At 37.7% G+C, this 20,752-nt stretch overlaps 1 protein-coding gene across 1 annotated transcript in view; it reads right to left on the bottom strand.

Moving 5' to 3' along the window:
• Nucleotides 1-3,318: 3,318 nt before the first annotated feature.
• The window catches only part of WDR75 (WD repeat domain 75), a 42,614-nt gene continuing 25,180 nt past the window's right edge, over nt 3,319-20,752 (bottom strand). The window contains exons 13-22 of the mRNA XM_059055268.2: nt 19,787-19,962; nt 18,595-18,752; nt 17,951-18,131; nt 17,044-17,138; nt 15,938-16,033; nt 15,167-15,336; nt 14,281-14,340; nt 11,534-11,683; nt 4,327-4,418; nt 3,319-3,930 (exon numbers count right to left, since the gene is read on the bottom strand). Of these exons, the coding sequence (XP_058911251.1) occupies nt 3,726-3,930; nt 4,327-4,418; nt 11,534-11,683; nt 14,281-14,340; nt 15,167-15,336; nt 15,938-16,033; nt 17,044-17,138; nt 17,951-18,131; nt 18,595-18,752; nt 19,787-19,962 (1,383 nt within the window). The 3' untranslated portion in view covers nt 3,319-3,725. The remainder of the gene's footprint in view (nt 3,931-4,326; nt 4,419-11,533; nt 11,684-14,280; nt 14,341-15,166; nt 15,337-15,937; nt 16,034-17,043; nt 17,139-17,950; nt 18,132-18,594; nt 18,753-19,786; nt 19,963-20,752) is intronic.

Below are 20,752 nucleotides of genomic sequence, written 5' to 3'. Positions count from 1 at the left end.
GGTATGAAACACTGCTCACCAAATAAAGCTGGGCTAAGGGACTCATATTTTACAACTGCAGACAGGCATTTCTGAGGGAACAAGAAGTTTAAAATTGCCTTCCTATGTGGTCTAGAATATAACATCAATATTTGCATTTAAAGTGCTTGTTTTCAGAGCACTTATATTCATCCTTCCGTTAAAATCGGCAACCACTGAACAACAAGGATTATCAGAACTCAACACAACAATAGGAGGAACTGGTGTGCTTTCATGTCTGGTTTTTTCTTTTGTGAACGAAGTGCTCTGATCTCCAAAGGAGTTTCCAAGCCAGAGATATGTCATGCCTGAAGATGGGAAACTAAGATGGATATATCTTTACATGTTTACATACAGGTACCACAAATTAGTACTTGCAAGACCAGATCCTTGGTGTTTCGGGGCATGAGGTGGGAGTGGGGGCTATAATACACCAGTCTGGCATCTTGGTTTTGTGGTTGGAGTATTGGAGCTAGAAGAGATCATTCTAATTATGCAGCTTAGATGAACTGTAACTCAGATTGTGGTTTTGCTCATGCTTTTAGAAAAACAAAATTAATTTGAACAATGTAATCATTGCATCTGCACCTCTCTGGTGGCTTGTATTCCATTCACATTCCCCCCTGCATGGTATACTATCAAATCCCAGTTACTTCCATTTCTATTTCTCTTTAATCTCAATGATAAATAATCTTCCTGGGATCATATATCCTTCCTGGGGCCCTATCATTTAATTTAGGATTGTGTGGTGATACAGAACCTTCACTTTGATGTTGTAAGATAATTTTGCCATTTTCACAGCTTTTGCGGTATGCGGGCCCTCTCACTGTTGTGGCATCTCCCGTTGCGGAGCACAGGCTCCGGACGCGCAGGCTCAGCGGCATGTGGGATCTTCCCGGACCGGGGCACGAACCCGCGTCCCCTGCATTGGCAGGCAGGCTCTCAACCACTGCGCCACCAGGAAAGCCCCATTAAAAAAATTTTTTTTCTTTTTAATCACAATTCCTCCCCAGTTATAGATGTCTTCGTAATACTAACTCGTTGTTTTAAGTGTCTGGGATACAATGTGCTATTCTATAATGAGCACAGGACTTGGTATTTGATGGGAGAGGGAGGGGCTCCTGTCTTAGCCCCACTTCTTGAGAACCCAGTGACTTAGATACCAATTACTCACTCTCTATGGATCCAGTTTTCTCATTTGTCAAACTGGGGTAAATATTGACATGGATACGCAGACATGGCAGGTGGTTAACATGTGGTCCACCTGCAGTAAGGCTGATATTGTCTGAGTCCAGTACAGGCTGCACTTGTGAGAGCAAGTAGTGAGTCGGTGCCAGATAAACAAGGGAGGATAGAAGGTGAATAATCTTTATGGGTTTGCTTACTATGATGGGACCAGTTTTCTGTGGGATGGCAGTACAGATCTGCTGGACAGAAGTTCAGATTTGAAGGAACAGAGTGGCTATTACCCTTTTATCTGTATAGTTGTCTTTGGAAAAATATTTTTTTTTAGTACTGGAGAAAAAATTAGAATAATAACAAGGTTGTCATGTTTTAGTGTTAGAGATCAACTCCTTAGAAAAAACCCACACTTATAAAGCAATGATTCAGATTATGGAATAATCATTTTAAAAAGCTCCAAATTTAAGTAATTTGATTTCAAAGTATGAAACCTTTCATATGTAACTGCAAAAAATAAACTTGAAGGTACCATATCAGTGTCTGAAGGTGGCAAAATAATTAACTTATGTCAGCCCCGCTCCCCAGGCTGAGAACACTGGTCACCTGGCTGTCCTTACCCCAGCTGGTTAAGGGCAGAGGTTGCACGTCAGGAGATACAAAGACCAGAGGCTGTTTTCTCCTCTGTTTGTGAAGCAGAGGCTTCTCTCTGACACTCTGAGAGGGTCCACTGTGCCTTATTTCCCCTACCCCCCTTTTGGGAGCAGCGGGTGAGAGATTTTGCCCAGGGGCAAGAGACAGTCCATAAGAATAGAAAGTTCTGACATTATTTGAAATAGAGTGAAGCTCAAGCCTAAGGTATTCTTGAAAACAATGGAGATTTTGGTGGTAAGCAATTAAGGGGGAGCTAGTAGCTCCATGAGAGCAACAAGCTAATCCATATGCCAGCTAATTTACCAAAAAGAACCAGGAAGAGAGACAGCTAAAGAGTCTTCCCAGGAACCTCAAACACTGGCCTCAAAAACTAACCCTGCAAAGGGACCTAAATTTAATGGATTAGACTGTGAAACAATTTATATCCCACATACTGTAAATAATGTAAAATGGTGAAGCTGATTTGTAAAAGTTTTGTGATTCTTCAAAAAGTTAAACATAGAGTTACCAAGTGACTCAGTAGTTCTGCTCCTAGGTATATAATCAGGTGAAATGAAAATAATAAAAAGAAATGAAGTACTGATACATGCTGCAGAATGAATGCTAAGTGAAAAGAAACCAGTCACAAAGCTCACATATTATATGACTATTTTTATGCAATATGCAGACTAGGCAAATTTATAGAGACAGAAATATCAGTGGTTGCCTATGGTGTGGGGTGGGGCAGGCTGGGAGTAATGGGGAGTGACTGGTAATGGGTTGAGTTTTGGGTGATGAAAATGTTCTAAAATTGACTGTGGTGATGGTGTGCAACTCTGAATATACTAAAAACCGCTGACCTGTACACTTTAAATGGGTGAACTGTACAGTTTGTGAGTTAGTTATCTATATCTCAATCTAGCTATTTAAATGAAATGTATAGATCTTACTTGGATACTGACTCAGACATACTTAAAAACCCACTTACAGCAATTTTGTGAACATTCCCTGAGATGTGCTTTTGTGATGTGTACACTTGTTTTTGCATTAACTTTTAAAATATGAATTTTATGGAAGTGTATCATGGAATTGGAAAACTCCAAATGCTAAGTGGTTAAAATGCAGAAATTTCACTACTTTAAGGTAATACAGAGGAGTCTTGCATTCTTTTCTACTAGTAATGGGACTGTAGTTAAAAAGTAGTTGTTATTTGACTCAGTATAAAGGCATAACACTAACAGAGTAATACCAGCTCTTCTTACCTGCCAAGGCTGTCATGAAAGTTTTATTTACAGGTATAGTAGACAAGACCTTACCCGAAAGATATGGGAGCAGATGATGTGAATGTAGAATTTTTCAGATTTCAGGCAGCTCATATTATATAAAATCCTCAGCGGGGTCTGTGAAATACCACCATAATCAAATCATTTTTATAAATTTCTCTATGAGAAATACTCTAAGAGGGATCAAACAAGACTACAGAGAATCTCAGTTCAGGTCATATTTGGCCACCAAATGAATTTTGAACTTAACATCATTAACAAAACCTTTTGACTTTTAATATCTATCTCCAAATTGCAGACAGGGGGACTTATGCTGTATAAATTCAAGTCCCAGCTCTGCTATAGCACCTGTGAAGAAAATATCTAGCTACTCTATAGGACTGGTAAGTGAAATGAGATGATGTATATAGCAACTAAAACATGATGCAAATATAGCTTCATATTACCCTCATTTAAAAAGTAGAGCCTGTTAATATTTAACATTTTATGAACAGAAATAACATTAAAATAGAATTTTGGAATATCAACATACAATAAAAACAACCAAAAAACAACCACAAAACAAATAAACCACAAAAACAAAGTGTAAAACCCTCCTCTATTCTCCAAGGCTTAAAGAGCAGTTATCCAACTGTAGTCTACTTTCCTAAATTTTCTCAGTTCCTTTTCTTCAGATTTTGACAACTGCTGTAAAATGTCTTTTCCCAGATCTGTGTTATTTGTATCCTGGACCTTTTCAGTGAAATTATTTTCTTCATCTGAATCAACACTTTCTTTTTCTTCTTCCATACTGACATCATCAGGAATTTCTTCAGCACTTTAACAATAACAGAATAAAATACAACAATTATTATTAAAAATTATTTCTAAACAATAACTTTCCAATTTAAGGTATCTATGAAAAAACATAATCATTAATAAAATAAATGAAAATTCTTATTATTGAATATACTTTAAAAATTATGATTATAAAAGAACAGGCACATTTATAAAACATGAAATTTTAAAACCCTTAACGCATTACCATGAAAGATCTCTGATATATAGTTTCAATGTATTTTATTTATTTGACTTAGTAATCCTATATCCTTTAACTATAGGTCAAAGCTGAAATAAAGAGAAACACAGGGAAAGAATATTCTAATCAAGGATAACACAAACCATCCTATTTCTCAAAACAGAGTATCTAAATGTATCTTATGAACTGCCTTACCTCTTAGTCTCCTTAGACAGCAGCAATGAATTTACAAACATGGAGCACAGGAAAGAAGCAGATGGCAGTACATGGGCTGGAGTGTGAAGAAGCTACAGTAAAACAGAAAAACAGGGTTTCATTTAAAAAGATGAAATGCCAAGGCTTTCATCAACAGCAGGCTCTCCCCACAGAAAAACCAAACCAAAGATCTCCCTACTTTGGGGGCTTCCCTGGTGGCGCAGTGGTTGAGAATCTGCCTGCCAATGCAGGGGAACATGGGTTCAATCCCTGGTCTGGGAAGATCCCACATGCCACACAGCAACTAAGCCCGTGCACCACAACTACTGAGCCCACGTGCCCCAACTACTGAAGCCCGTGCACCTAGAGCCTGTGCTCTGAAACAAGAGAAGCCACCTCAATGAGAAGCCCGCATACCACAACAAAGAGTGGCCCACGCTCGCTGCAACTAGAGAAAGCACGCACGTAACAACGAAGACCCAACACAACCGATAAATAAATAAATAAAATTAATAATTAAAAAAATAGATTAACCTCTCCCCCAAACCCATGTCAGGCTACGATAATCAGAAACTCTAAGTTTTAGACCATTTACTTTGGGAATTAAAGTTGCACAGTACATAGATTGGTTCAAGCTGGTGGAGTAGAAGGATGTGTGCTCACTCCCTCTTGTGAGAGCACCAGAATCACAACTAACTGCCGAACAACATCAAGAGGAAGACACTGGAACTCACCAAAAAAGATACCCCACATCCAAAGACAAAGGAGAAGCTGCAATGAGACAGTAGGAAGGGCGTAATCACAATAAAATCAAATCCAGTAACTGCTGGGTGGATGACTCACAAACTGGAGAACACTTATACCACAGAAGCCCACCCACTGGAGAAGGTTCTGAGCCCCAAGTCAGGCTTCCCAACCTGGGAGTCCGGCAACAGGAAGAGGAATTTCTAGATAATCACACTTCGAAGGCTAGTGGGATTTGATTGCAGAACTTCCACAGAACTGGGGGAAACAGACACTCCACTCTTGGAGGGCACACACACAAAGTAGTGTGTGCATCAGGACCCAGGGGAAGGAGCAGTGGTTAGTCTCCTAACCCACTGGAGACTGAACCAGGCCTATTTGCTAGTGTTGGAGGGTCTCCTACAGAGGTGGGGGGGTGGCTGTGGCTCACCATAGGGACAAGGACACATGCAGAAGTTCTGGGAAGTACTCCTTGGTCTGAGCCCTCCCAGAGTCTGCCATTAGCCCCACCAAAAGCCCAGTAGGCTCCAGTACTGGGTTGCCTCAGGCCAAACAACCAACAAGCGGATTAAAGTTTTACTGAGTTCTGCCCACCAGAGCAACAACCAGCTCCACCACCACCACTCCCTCCCAGCAGGAAGCTTGCACAAGCTTCTTAGATAGCCTTATCCACCAGAGGGCAGACAGCAGAAGCAAGAAGTACAATTCTGCAGCCTGTGAAACAAAAACCACATTCATAGAAAGAGAGACAACATTAAAAGACACAGGACTTTGTACCAGACGAAGGAACAAGATAAAACTCCAGAAAAACAACTAAATGAAGTGGAGATAGGCAACCTTCCAGAAAAAGAATTCAGAATAATGATAGCGAATATGATCCAGGATCTCGGAAAAAGAATGGAGGCAAAGATCGAGAAGATGCAAGAAATGTTCAGCAAAGACCTAGAAAAACTAAAGAGCAAATACCTAGAAGAATTAAACAACAAACAGATGAACAATACAATAACTGAAATGAAAAATATACTAGAAGGAATCAATAGCAGAATAACTGAGGCAGAAGAATGGATAAGTGAACTGGAAGACAGAATGGTGGAACTCACTACCAGGGAACAGAATAAAGAAGAATGAAAAGAAATGAAGACAGCCTAAAGACCTCTGGGACAACATTAAATGCAACAACATTCGCATTATAGGGGTCCCAGAAGGAGAAGACAGAAAGGACCCGAGAAAATATTTGAAGAGATGAGAGTTGAAAACTTCCCTAACATGGGAAAGGAAATAGCCACCCAAGTCCAGGAAGCGCAGAGTCCCAGGCAGGATAAACCCAAGGAGAAATATACTGAGACACATAGTAATCAAATTGACAAAAACACAAAGAAAAATTACTGAAAGCAACAAGGGAAAAATGACAAATAATATACAAGGGAACTCCCATAAGGTTAACAGCTGATTTCACAGCAGAAACTCTACAAGCCAGAACGGAGTGGCATGATATATTTAAAGTGATGAAAGGGAAGAACCTACAACCAAGACTACTCTACCTGGCAAGTATCTCATTCAGATTCAATGGAGAAATCAAAAGTTTTACAGTCAAGCTAAAGCTAAGAGAATTCAGCACCACCAAACCAGCTCTACAACAAATGCTAAAGGAACTTCTCTAAGTGGGAAACACAAGAGAAGAAAAGGACCTACAGAAATAAACCCGGAACAATTAAGAAAATGGTCACCAGAACATACATATCGGTAATTACCTTAAACGTGAACGGATTAAATGCTCCAACCAAAACACACAGGCTTGCTGAATGGATACAAAAACAAGACCCATATATATGCTGTCTAAAAGAGATGCACTTCAGACCTAGGGACACATACTGACTGAAAGTGAGGGGTTGGAAAAAGATATTCCATGCAAATGGAAATCAAAAGAAAGCTGGAGTAGCAATACTCATATCAGACAAAATAGACTTTAAAATAAAGAAAGTTACAGGAGACAAGGAAGGACACCATATAATGATCAAGGGATCAATGCAAGAAGATATAACAATTATACATGCACCCAACATAGGAGCACCTCAATACAGAAGGCAACTGCTAACGGCTATAAAAGAGGAAATCGACAGTAACACAATAATAGTGGGGGATTGTAACACCTCACACCAATGGACAGATCATACAAACAGAAAATTAATGAGGAAACACAAGCTTTAAATGACACAATAGACCAGAGAGATTTAATTGATATTTATAGGACATTCCATCCAAAAACAGCAGATTACACTTTCTTCTCAAGTGCACATGGAACGTTCTCCAGGATAGATTACACATTGGGTCACAAATCAAGCCCCAGTAAATTTAAGAATACTTAAATCATATCAAGCATCTTTTCCGACCACAACACTATGAGATGAGAAATCAATTACAGGCAAAAAGATGTAAAAAACGCAAACACATGGAGGCTAAACAATACGTTACCAAGAGAACACATGCAGGGGACATGGTTCGTGCCCTGGTCCGGGAAGATCCCACATGCCGTGGAGCAGCTAGGCCTGTGAGCCATGGCCACTGAGCCTGCACATCCAGAGCCCGTGCTCCGCAACGAGAGAGGCCACAACAGTGAAAGGCCCGTGTAACGCAAAAACAAAGACAAAAACTTAGAGACAAATGACGATGAAAACATGACAATCCAAAACCTATGGGGTGCAGCAAAAGCAGTTCTAAGAGGGAAGTTTATAGCAAAACAAGCCTACCTCAAGAAACAAGAAGAATCTCAAATAAACAAGCTAACCTTACACCTAAAGGAACTAGAGAAAGAAGAACAAACAAAACCCAAAGTTAGATGCTAATAAATCATAAAGATCAGAGCAGAAATAAATGAAATAGAAAAAGAGAAAACAATAGCAGAGATCAATAAAACTAAAAGCTGGTTCTTTGAGAAGATAAACAAAATTGATAAACCTTTAGCCAAACTCATCAAGAAAAAGAGGGAGTTTTAAAAAATACCAATTCATGGGTCCCACCCCAGGGATTCTCATTTGATTGGTCTAGAGTGCAGCCTAGGCTTTTTTTAAAATAAATTTTTTCCTTATTTTTAAAAACTCCTCGTGAGATTCCAACATGCAGTCTAGTATGGCAGCCTGTGTTCTGAGGGATGCTTATACTCGCATACACACACACGGCATCACTGTTTTCACTGGCCACAGGGACTGTTCTCTGCAGAATCTCCTGAACCATAAGCAAATCTGACAAAAAAGAAAAAAGAAAGAAAAAGTAAAAGAGGGAGAGGACTCAAATTAATAAAATTAGAAATGAAAAAGGAGAAGTTACAACGGACACCGCAAGAATACACAGGGACTGTTCTCTGCAGAATCTCCTGAACCATAAGCAAAGCTGACAAAAAAGAAAAAAGAAAGAAAAAGTAAAAGAGGGAGAGGACTCAAATTAATAAAATTAGAAATGAAAAAGGAGAAGTTACAACGGACACCGCAAGAATACAAAGCATCCTAAGAGACTACTACAAGCAACTCCATGCCAATAAAATGGACAACCTGGAAGAAATGGACAAATTCTTAGAAAGGTATAACCTTCCAAGACTGCATCAGGAAGAAACAGAAAATATGAACAGACCAATCACAAGTAATGAAATTGAGACTGTGACTAAAAATCTTCCAACAAACAAACGTCCAGGTCCAGATGGCTTCACAGGTGAATTCTATCACACATTTAGAGAGGAGCTAACACCCATCTTTCTCAAACTCTTCCAAAAAACTGCAGAGGAAGGAACACTCTCTAACTCATTCTATGAGGCCACCATCACACTGATACCAAAACCAAAAATACTACAAAACAAAATTACAGACCAATATCACTGATGAATATGGATGCAAAAGTCGTCAACAAAATACTAGCGAACAGAATCCCAAAACACATTAAAAGGATCATACAGCATGATCAAGTGGGATTTATCCCAAGGATGCAAGGATTCTTCAATATATGCAAATCAATCAATGTGATACAACATATTAACAAGTTGAAGAAGAAAAACCATATGATCATCTCAATAGACACAGAAAAAGCTTTTGACAAAATCCAACACCCATTTATGATAAAAACTCTCCAGAAAGTGGGCATAGAGGGAACCTACCTCAACATAAAGGCCATATATGACAAACCCACAGCAAACATCATTCTCAAGGGTGAAAAACTGAAAGCACTTTCTCTAAGATCAGGGACAAGACAAGGATGTCCACTCTCACCATTATTCAACATAGTTTTGGAAGTCCTAGCCACAGCAATCAGAAAAGAAAAAGAAATAAAAGGAATAGAAACTGGAAAAGTAGAAGTAAAACTGTCACTGTCTGTAAATGACATGATACTATACATAAAGAATCCTAAAGATGCCACCAGAAAACTACTAGAGCTAATCAACGAATCTGGTAAAGTTGCAGGATACAAAATTAATGCACAGAAATCTCTTGCATTCCTATACACCAATAGCGAAAGATCAGAAAGAGAAATTAAGGAAACAATCCCATTCACCATTGCAACAAAAAGAATAAAATACCTAGGAATAAACCTACCTATGGAGGTAAAAGACCTGTACTCAGAAAACTATAAGACACTGATGAAAGAAATCAAAGATGACACAAACAGATGGAGAGATATACCATGTTCTTGGATTGGAAGAATCAGTATTGTGAAAATGACTATACTACCCAAAGCAATCTACAGATTCAATACAATCCCTATCAAATTACCAATGGCATTTTTTACAGAACTAGAACAAAATATCTGAAAATTTGTATGGAGACACAAAAGATTCCGAATAGCCAAAGCAGTCTTGAGGGAAAATAATGGAGCTGGAGGAATCAGACTCCCTGACTTCAGACTATACTACAAAGCTATAGTAATCAAGACAATATGGTACTGGCACAAAAACAGAAATATAGATCAATGGAACAGGATAAAAAGCCCAGAGATAAACCCACACACCCATGGTCAACTAATCTATGACACAGGAGGCAAGGATATACAATGGAGAAAAGACAGTCTCTTCAGTAAGTGGTGCTGGGAAAACTGGACAGCTACATGTAAAAGAATGAAATTAGAACACTCCCTAACACCATACACAAAAATAAACTCAAAACGGATTAGAGACCTCAATGTAAGACTGGACATTATAAAACTTTTAGAGGAAAACATAGGAAGAACACTCTGACACAAGTCACAGCAAGATCTTTTTTGATCCACCTCCTAGAGGAATGGAAATAAAAACAAAAATAAACAAATGGGACCTAATCAACTTACAAGTTTTTGCACAGCAAAGGAAACTACAAACAAGACAAAAGGACAACCCTCAGAATGGGAGAAAACATTTGCAAACAAATCAACAGACAAAGGATTAATCGCCAAAATATATAAACAGCTCATGCAGTTCAATATTAAAAAAAAAAACAACCCAATGCAAAAATGGGCAGAAGACCTAAATAAACATTTCTCCAAAGAAGACATAGAGATGGCCAAGAAGCACATGAAAAGCTGCTCAACATCACTAATTATTAGAGAAATGCAAATCAAAACTACAATGAGGTATTATCTCACACCAGTTAGAATGGGCATCATAAAAAAATCTACAGACAATAAATGCTGGAGAGGGTGTGGAGAAAAGGGAACCCTCTTGCACTGTTGGTGGGAATGTAAATTGATACAGCCACTATGGAGAACATCATGGAGGTTCCTTCAAAAACTAAACATAGAACTACCATATGACCCAGCAATCCCACTACTGGGCATATACCCAGAGAAAACCATAATTCAAAAAGACACATGCACCCCAATGTTCACTGCAGCACTGTTTACAAAAGCCAGGTCATGGAAGTAACCTAAATGCCCAATGACAGATGAATGGATAAAGAAGATGTGGTACAAACATACAATGGAACATTACTTAGCCATAAAAAGGAACAAAATTGGATTATTTGTAGAGACGTGGATGGACCTAGAGACTGTCATACAGAGTGAAGTAAGTCAGAAAGAGAAAAACAAATATTGTATATTAATGCATGTATGTGGAACCTAGAGGAATGGTACAGAGGAACCAGTTTGCAGGGTAGAAATAGAAACACAGGTGTAGAGAACAAAGGTATGGAAACCAAGGGGGGAAAGTGGCAGAGGTGGTGGTGGGATGTACTGGGAGATTGGAATTGACATGTATACAATAATATGTATAAAATAGATAACTAATAAGAACCTGCTGTATAAAAAAATAAAAAAAATCCAAAAATTCAAAAAAAAATTGCAGTGTATAAATGATTATTTAAAAATTAATTGTTACAGACTGTATAAAGTCTAACTTAAGGAACTTTATTGCGTTTAACCCATTTCACATCGGTAAGCAATTAATTTACACTATTAATATTATAATAAACTTATGTTTCGCACTAATAAGCAATTAATAATTACTTACCTCACTAATTGCAGGTATGTTTTCTGTTAAGGGTAGTTGTACCAGTTCATTCTTCAAGGCTTCATTTAACTTGTCATCCTGCTGTTGCTGCCTGTGCTTTCCCAATATGAAATAAAATGGGGTTGTTGGAAGAGTTTCTTCTGCTAATAGCTGTAAGGATTTAAGACAAAGGGAAATAAATTACTTCACTAAAAAGGAGGAACTGCCTTTGAGGCAATAAGAAGTATCACAGTCGTAACATGTCCGACAGAGGGAACTATAGAAATTATCTAGTATGATTCTTTCATTTCACAGGTAAAGCAACCGAGGGCAGTGAATTTACTATGGGAAAAGCTAACAGTAGACACTTCGATGACAGAACAAAATGTGCAGCCACCACTTAGTCCCCCAATCCTACAAAAATGGCAGCAAACGGGTTTTCAAAAGAGCATAAATCCACAGTAATAAAGACACTGTGTGATGTAGAGAGTGAAAAGCAGTTTGAATGGTGGTAGTTAACTTAGTAGACCTGAGAAAGCAGGATTCGAAGCTGGTGGTGAAGAAAGCTAAAAGCATCCCCATTTATACTGTAGAATCCTGCAAACACTCAAGAATTGGTACTAATGGTAACAGTACCTCCTCTGTAAAAGGCTAAAAAATAAAAAAGAAAGAAAGAAACAAGTTAGCCTGGTTGAAGGTCTATTTAGAGAGCACTCAGGTTTCCATATCTCCTCCTCAGCCCCAGCAGAGAGCTGGCAGTATGTTCCTTGAAGAGTGAAATAAAGTGTGTCTTTAGAATGGATGGCTTGGTGTGTGGCGGGGTGGAGGTGCCCTCACAGCTGAAGGCAGCTGTGTTCCATAGAGGGTGCTTCTCAGAACACTGGCAGCCAGGTTGACATCTTTCAGGCAAGAATTTGGAAGAATTTTACCTGGACAATTTGACCAATCTAAGAGAAAAAAATCCTAAAAATAATGACTTTGGAGATTTTCTCATAATAGCTCAGGCAGATAGTGGAGGCCAGAGGTCAAGTTCCACCTAGGCAGAAAACCTCCAAATGGCGATTTTGCTCACTTTTAAATAAGAGCAGACAGCCAAGAGTCATGAGACTTCGATGAAAATCTCCAAAACAGATTGGAAATAAAAACCTAATAGAAATGAACCATGTTAAGAGAGAGAAAAAAAATAGAGGATCAGATGAAAAGAGGAGGAAACCTCTCAGACAACAGGAAGAAAACAGGAGAAAATATTAGAGAGCACCATTCTAGAAGGTCCAGCAGTAAATAATAGCAGTTCTAGAGAAAATGAAGGCAAAGAAAGAATTAATTCTTCTCCTTAGACAGTTTTTTGATTAAAACCCTCAAAGAGGTCTCTACATTTAACTCAGAGGAAAAGTCAAAGTCTTTTCATTAAAGCCTGTTTTGACTGCTTTATTTAAAAAGGCAAACTGCACTCCACACTCCCTTTCCCACCATTCCTCCTCCCATAATTCTTACTGCCTTCTAAAATACTATATATTTTACTTACTTGATGTTTATTATCTGTGCCTTCCTGTTAGACTATAAACACCACTAGTTTAGAGACCTGACTCTTTTGCTCACTGATATATCCCAAATGTCTAGAACATATAGTAATGATCAACAAAAAAATGTTAAACGAATTCAGTGAATTTTCAGAGAAAAATAAACAAGTCAGGATACAGATAAAGTATAAGACAGTATCTTCAAAGTTCTAAGACAAAATGATTTTCAACCTAGAACTCTACCCAACCAACCAATCCAATGGGAGAGAATAAAAGCATGTCCAAACATGCAATGTCTTAAATTTACTTCCCATGCACCAATAGGATGTGCTTTACCAAAGCAAGGGAGTGACCAAAGAAGGAGAAAAACTACAGGATCTATTACAGTAGATGTGAATAAATCCCCAGAATGGTAGCAAATATAGATCCTAAGACGATTACTGTGCAGCAGGTTTACAGGGCAATCAGTTCAGAAAGAAGCAGGTCAGACAAAGGCTCTTGAAAATATTTCTTCAAGACTCGAAAGAATACCTAATATGTCTGAAAATAATGAGAGAGGACTTACAGGGTAGAGTTTTGGGGTGAATTAGGTGAGAAATAGAAAACTGAGCAAATGAAAAAAGAAGACAATCAATAACTCCAGAGAAAAGAAGTTGGTCACAAAAGGAAAAACAACCTGTTTATTACTATGTGGCTCAGCTATGAATTGTGTTTACATGTTTAAGGATGAACAGTGACCTGACCAATTTAAGATTTATCTATACTGGAAAAATTAGGGGACAGAAAATATGCAGGGGTATGTTATGTATATGGTGGGAGTGGTGTGAAAGAAACTTCAACATCAATAGATCAGAGTTAACAAATAATACTTAGATCTGAAAAATCCAGAATTAGCAATATAAACATGTTTCTTAGAGATATGGAGGTAAATAAAAACTTCAACTCAAAGAGTTGAGAGTATTTTTGTAGGTAATGGCAGTGGTGGTGACGTTCAAGTTTTCCCCAAGAAGTCTTGTGGAACTATTTGATTCTTTAAATCACAAGCATATATTACTGATATTACAAATTGAGACTACATTTTCAAAGAGCACTATGACATCAAACGAAGCAAGTAGTTTCTAAGTATGTAATTTTAATTCCCCTTTAGGGCAGGTAAAACATTTTTCTCATAGCTGAATTCTAAAAGATAACCTTATCTTTGCAGGGAGGCAATGTGCATGATCTGCACCACGAGTGACTAGAACATACCCGTTTGCTTGTTGGTGTGAGTTTCTCTTCTGGAGACTGTGTACTGAATGTCAATAAACTCTGAAAAGAGAGGTCAATTAATGATGCAAAATATAAACTGTAAAGTGCAAATCTAAATGTTAAAGTTAGAAAATGATGTTGACTTTTCATATTGATATAAATGTATCTGCTCACAGAAAAGTAATAAAAGATTTAAAACGTGTTTAATAACTGTTATGACAGTTGTAAGATTGTCCTCAAAGATCATTTTTGTTTGTTTTTTTTTGTTTGTTTGTTTGTTTGTTTTTTGTGGTACATGGGGCCTTCCACTGTCGTGGCCTCTCCCGTTGCGGAGCACAGGCTCCGGACGCGCAGGCTCAGCAGCCATGGCTCATGGGCCCAGCCGCTCCGCGGCACGTGGGATCCTCCCAGACCGGGGCACGAACCCGTGTCCCCTGCATCGGCAGGCGGACTCCCAACCACTGCGCCACCAGGGAAGCCCTCAAAGATCATTTTTAAGAATTAGTAATGAAATAAAATTCAACTGATGGGTCAAACTTAAGCCACTAATTTCTTTATGGTAAATCAAATACTAAAATTAAAGAAGAGCCATTCTAATAAATACAATTTAAAGTATTCTAGTTATCTTCTAGGTGATATCTTTTTTGGTGTCATGGAGTGAATGAATGCAAGCAATACTTAGCCCCAAAGGTGTGGGCGAATATACTCCCACCAGTAATATATGACTGTACAGAGCACATTAGATGGTTTGGCAGGGGAGTGGGAGGGGAGAGGAGTAATCCTTTAATAAAACTATTCCACTTGCCCTGGGCTATTACTCTCAAATATTAAAGCAACTGAAAATCACACATATAACATGACCGCCTTTTCTGAGGTGCATGGTTACCTGTGATTTTGTTAGGAAGTAAAACTGTGATCTGTTCAGCCACTGGTAAGCTTCTGAGGTGAATGATTCAGGGACATCTCGTGGAACAAACACTCCCCACTGGACTTCCTCTCTGGAGATATTTTTTTGAATATACAATGGCCTTGGCTCGCTAGGTCTAAACACAAACACTAGAGAAAAAAAAACCAAACAGACAACAACATTTTGCCTGCAAAGGTTAGTTTCAGCCTCAGATTGGCAGACCACACTCATCCTGGGACTTACCCCATTGAGTAAATTTATCAGGTCATGATTATTTTAGGCTTTGAGTCAACAAGTATCTACTTGATGCTTACTATGTGCCAAGCCAGTTAGGAATGAGGGCTTTGAAGATGAAAAACAGAAACAAAAATTCCTGTTTCTGAGAGAAGGGTCAACTGCAGAAAACAGACAACAAAACACTATGGCAGTATTTTGTCTTAAGCACTAGAACAGAAATCTGTAGAAAGGGCTTCAAGATCACAGAAGAATGATAAAAGCTCCTTGGGGGATTTAGGAATGCTTAAAAGAGGCAAAATCTCTCTTGGATTTTGAAGGCTGAGTAGCAAATGACATGTTGAAAAATGAGGGATGTGCTGGAGCTGGAACTCAAGAAAGGAAGGGCAGTGGTCAGGCAAATGGCTTCAAATGGACATCTGATTTGAAGGTAAGTTTAAATCAAATTATATTAAAGGTGTTAAAAAGAAAATTTAGGTAATAGACTTCTTCTGTCAAAGAATGGTCTGTACTTACAGTCTGAACCCATGGAAGACTGAGAGATTGCAGCAATATTCTCTGAATTGGGATCAGGTTCCATAACTCTCACATTTAATTTTGCACTCCACTCCACTGGGGGAAAAAAAAGTGATTCACTTCTAAGAAGAGATTTACCAAAAGCTTTATAAGCTTGTTATTTAAACTAGGTACTCAATATTTATTGGGACAATCAATTCTATTATTTTTAGGAATAGGGATTTTACCATTCCAGATAATACATGGAGAACACACTGACATAATCTGTGGAAGTCTGCACTAAAACGAGGGGCAAGAAGCAGAAAAACAAAGTATTGATACTTCTTCCACATGCTATGAAATGGTTATTACAGTGCAACTTCTGTCTGGTGCTTTTCCACTACTGCTAAATGTGGGCAAAATGTTAACCAGAATCACTGTAGAGAATATTTAAAAAAATGTTATCACACACATTCATTACAAAGTTAACCACAATGTCTTCCAAACATATACTCGGATGAGTAAAATGCCACAAAGTTCACATTTGTTAGGAGGACTGTGATTGGCTACATTCAAATTTAATGCTGTCAGGTACACTGCAGGTTAATATGCATTATAAACTATCAGAAACTTTCCTCAAATTGTTATGAGGATGGATAATATGGAGGGCAACAAAGTCATACAATGAAGACACTGGAAAAAGGTGAGGATAATGGAAGATGATTTGCTGACAATTAGGCAGTTTATAAATACAGTTGACCCTTGAATAACATGGATTTGAACTGTGAGGGTCCACATACAAGTGGATTTTAAAATAGCAAGTACTACCAATAACTGCTCAATCCAAGGTGGGCTGACTCTCTTTTAAGTTGTAAGTGAATTTTTGACTGCACAGAGGGTCGGCGACCCTAACACCCGCATCGCTCGAGGGTCAACTTTAATCAAAGTCTACTATTACAGGCATAGCACTCCAAAGTTTGGTGGTACAATGTACCACCACGTAAAAAATTACATATTCTCTGGGTAAAGATATGAAGATATCATCCAGAAGTCCTAAAAGGCCAAAGATTAGTTAATGTCCACTTCCTATGTGCTTTGTCATCACTTTATAGCAAAAAATATCTTACATGCACAACTGAGCAGATTCCAACAGCACAGAATGCCATTTTCAGTGGCACCAAGAAGATACTTGGAACAAGTCAATCTCCCAAAGCAAAGGTGCCTAGATTAAAACAAGGACGTTAACAACAGTCAGTTCTATCACATGTAGTTACAAAGGACTGCAGACTTCCTGCACAGTACTAGCTTCGTGCAATGCAAATTTTTAGACAGACGTGTATGTTTTTGTTCATAATTATTCTGCAGGAAAGGGGGTAAGGAGCACAACAGGAAAGTTTTATTTAGCTATTTTGTTTCTTTAGGAAAACAGATTTGATGACCAATTCTTTTCTCTAATATGCTGTACGGTACAATAATTGACACATAGAGAAAATGTATGTGAAACGTACCAAGTTATTTAACAAAAACTCTTTTTTATGCTTCTTTGTCTCAAGAGGAAAATCTGCAATATTCTGAATAAATAATTCTGAAGAAAGTTTTACAAAGAAAATTCAGAATTAGACATGTTGGGAATTAGAAACAGCCACTTCCCATTCTGTCCTCAAATGCCCAAGTTACCAGAAATAAAATGGAAGATACTGCTGTTACATTCCCTTGCCATTATTACAAACAATTAAGTTTGAGCATAACATTGCTTCTATGAAAATACAGAGAAAATACACATTGTTTGGATCTACTGAGGCTTATATATAGCTTCTATTATTGTGTAGTACAACCAAGAAAAGTAATGCACATGGTTCATAAACCCAGTAGTTTTTAGCTTCCCAGTATTTTGGTTAGCTGCTGGCACCACTGACCCACAAGATACCTCTGGAGAAAGCATAAATTAATTACTAAAGTTTATGTAGAAAAGCCTTGTTTGAATTTAAAAAAAAACAAACCCAGTACTTCATACTCCCCCAATTATTTACCTACCTTATTTTCCCAGCTCGTTGACAAAATGTACATTTAAGTTCCCATGTCTCCGAATCCCATATTGTAACTATTTCCTCAAAACTAACTGCTAGTAAAGAGCCATCTTCGGAGAAACAGCAGTTAGTTGCTTGGTATTTGTGATAACTACCCACAAAGTCACAGGTCCAGCCAACAGCTTTTTCTGTGAAAATATAGACCATAGAAATAGTACAAATGCTAGATAATATTTTAGGGAATTTATAAGAAATATGGATTAAGAAACAGGAAACACAACACAAAACCTCCTCTCCAAAATTTTAGTTACAAATCATTGACTGATTTGAAATTTGCATCCCTTCCAAGAGAACTTGACCTTCCTCTAGTGGAACAGTAAAGGGACTATTGCAAAAGCCCTTTTTACTGTAGCCTCACAGACTGGAATAATTAGCACACGATTAATCAAGAATGTCATAAAATAAGTAAAGATTTGGGAGAAAAAGCATGTAAAAATGTAATCTCTCAAATCTTTTGAAATTGGGCAATATCCTATAGAATTAAACAAAGTAGAAAATGTCCTCCCAGAATGGATATAATTCATGAGAGGATAAATATATCAATTCTTAAAACTGCACTACATACAGACATACTATATTTAAGTAACTTACTGTATATATCAGAATCATCTGTTAATATCCACACTTTGAAGTGACCATCTTTACTAGCTGTAACCAAGGTGGGGTTTTCAGATTTTTCTGCATTACAGAAACAGAGAGCTGTGATGTGGTCTTCATGTGGCATGTTAACCTTTGTATTGAGAACAAACCTAGTAGGAAGGAAACCAATTTATTTTTACACCAGGGCAATATGATATACTATCATATGAGTATTAAGAATTCCTCCTTACATATTGCACATTTTACAATAGCATTTTTAAGAATAAGCAACTGCTATATTATCACCTAGCATGACAAACAATTGAGTGTTCTGTCACTAATGGCCACAGGATGCAAAGAGTTCTAACACATTACCTCTGGCCTTGTGTAACGTACATAACAGATGATTATAAATAGTGTCAGCTTACTGGTACAGAATGAGTATAAAATAGGGGTCATCAAAAAATGATACCTGAAAGGCTACTATACTAAACTGCAGGGCAATTGTGTAGAACACAGATACCTCACTCTTTTGAAAATAAGCAAAAAAGGAAATGGCTATGAAAGCCCTTATTTGTGGCAAGACGGTACAGAAAGAACATTACCTATTTCACTGCCCTGGTCAATACTTAATATTTAAAGTCACCCAAACTACCTCTCAAACTTTGTTTCTGGCTCGACAGGACACTGCTGTGAATGAAAGATTATCTTGTGAAGATTCACAAGACAATGGGCACGAAAGCACTAAGCCCAGTTCTTGACAAGCAAGGACTTGATAAACTGCTATTACAGCCATCGTATGAAAAACTAGTGGGCTCCTTATCTAATCAAGACTATACCACACCACACCTCTACCACCTACCACTGCCATTTTCCCAAAGAAGGTAATGTAACACTAATAAAAGAGCTAAGGAACTAAGACCTTTGCATTCTAATCCTGGATTTGCCTCTAAGTAGGTATGTGTTCTTGGGGGTGTCACTTCTCCATGTTTCCTCATTTATGCAATGAGATGACTCATAATTTGGAGGACACCAATGCCTTCTCAGAGCAGAAAGCATAAAGGCTTTATTAGAGGAATAATACCTCCTTCATTTCTCTTAATATAAATTTATCAAAATGAAACATCGTAAAGACCAACAATTGAAACTAGAAAGTCAAATAATTTTCTGCTCTGAAATTAAATGTCTATATAGGTAGAATTACCCTTGTGTTTTCTTATTATATGTCCACAGTTTCATTTGCAATTCAAGCTCAGTTTCCTTTTCTTGACGTTGTTCCACCGTTGCAAGCCAATTACCATAGCAGCCAAATGCAGCCTTTGTTAGCTCAATTTGGATCAGACCATAATCATTGATATATTCTTGCTGTGTAATATCTAACTGATGGGTTAAAAAAAATCCAAAATTCTTATTAATGCAAATACATAAATGTTAAAGCATTCAAGGAATGGTAATTAACCACATCATAGATACCTTCTGGAATATACAGTAACAGATTTTTAGCTAAAGAGAAAAATGAACTAATCATTACTTACGGACATAAAATTGCCATTGAAAACATGGAGCATATTATATAATACCAATTTGGTGATGATTCTTCAATGACCTTAAATTTTAGTAACGACTATGCTCCATTTATATGATACAGCAGAACTTTAGGTTACAGTAATGCTTTTCTTTTGTTTCTAAGAACAAATACTTTACATAAAATCTCAAGGCTATATTCCCTATCACTAGAAACAAGGAGAGCAAAAATGAAACCTACAATTTTTAAGAAGTGAAAAGAGCACAACATCGTAAATAGGCCAGCATTTTCTTTATAATTGTTTCTTTTATTGTTTCCTCATCTATTTACTAAAAATGTATTAAGTGCCTACTATTTCCAGGCACTGTACTAGAAATGTACAAAGATCAATAAGTTTCCTTTCTTTGAGAGGTTTAAAGGTGTTGGAAAGAAAGAGATAAAGTGTTACGGTGGCTGTGATAGAAATCTGTAAAGGGTACTGTGGTGCACTGAAGAAAAAGTGGAAAGTCTGGATTGCATTTACCAGGATTATAGGAAGTGTTCCTTTTTAATCTAAACTGAAGATTTTATCTTCAGCATGTACATATGATACTGTTTCACCACAAAGCAGAGACAGGTCTGTATTGTTAATCCATATTCTCATTG

This window comes from Kogia breviceps, chromosome 2 (assembly GCF_026419965.1).
Source record: "Kogia breviceps isolate mKogBre1 chromosome 2, mKogBre1 haplotype 1, whole genome shotgun sequence".
Classification (NCBI taxonomy): Eukaryota; Metazoa; Chordata; class Mammalia; order Artiodactyla; family Physeteridae; genus Kogia; species Kogia breviceps.
This window is presented reverse-complemented; position numbering and strand designations above follow the sequence as displayed.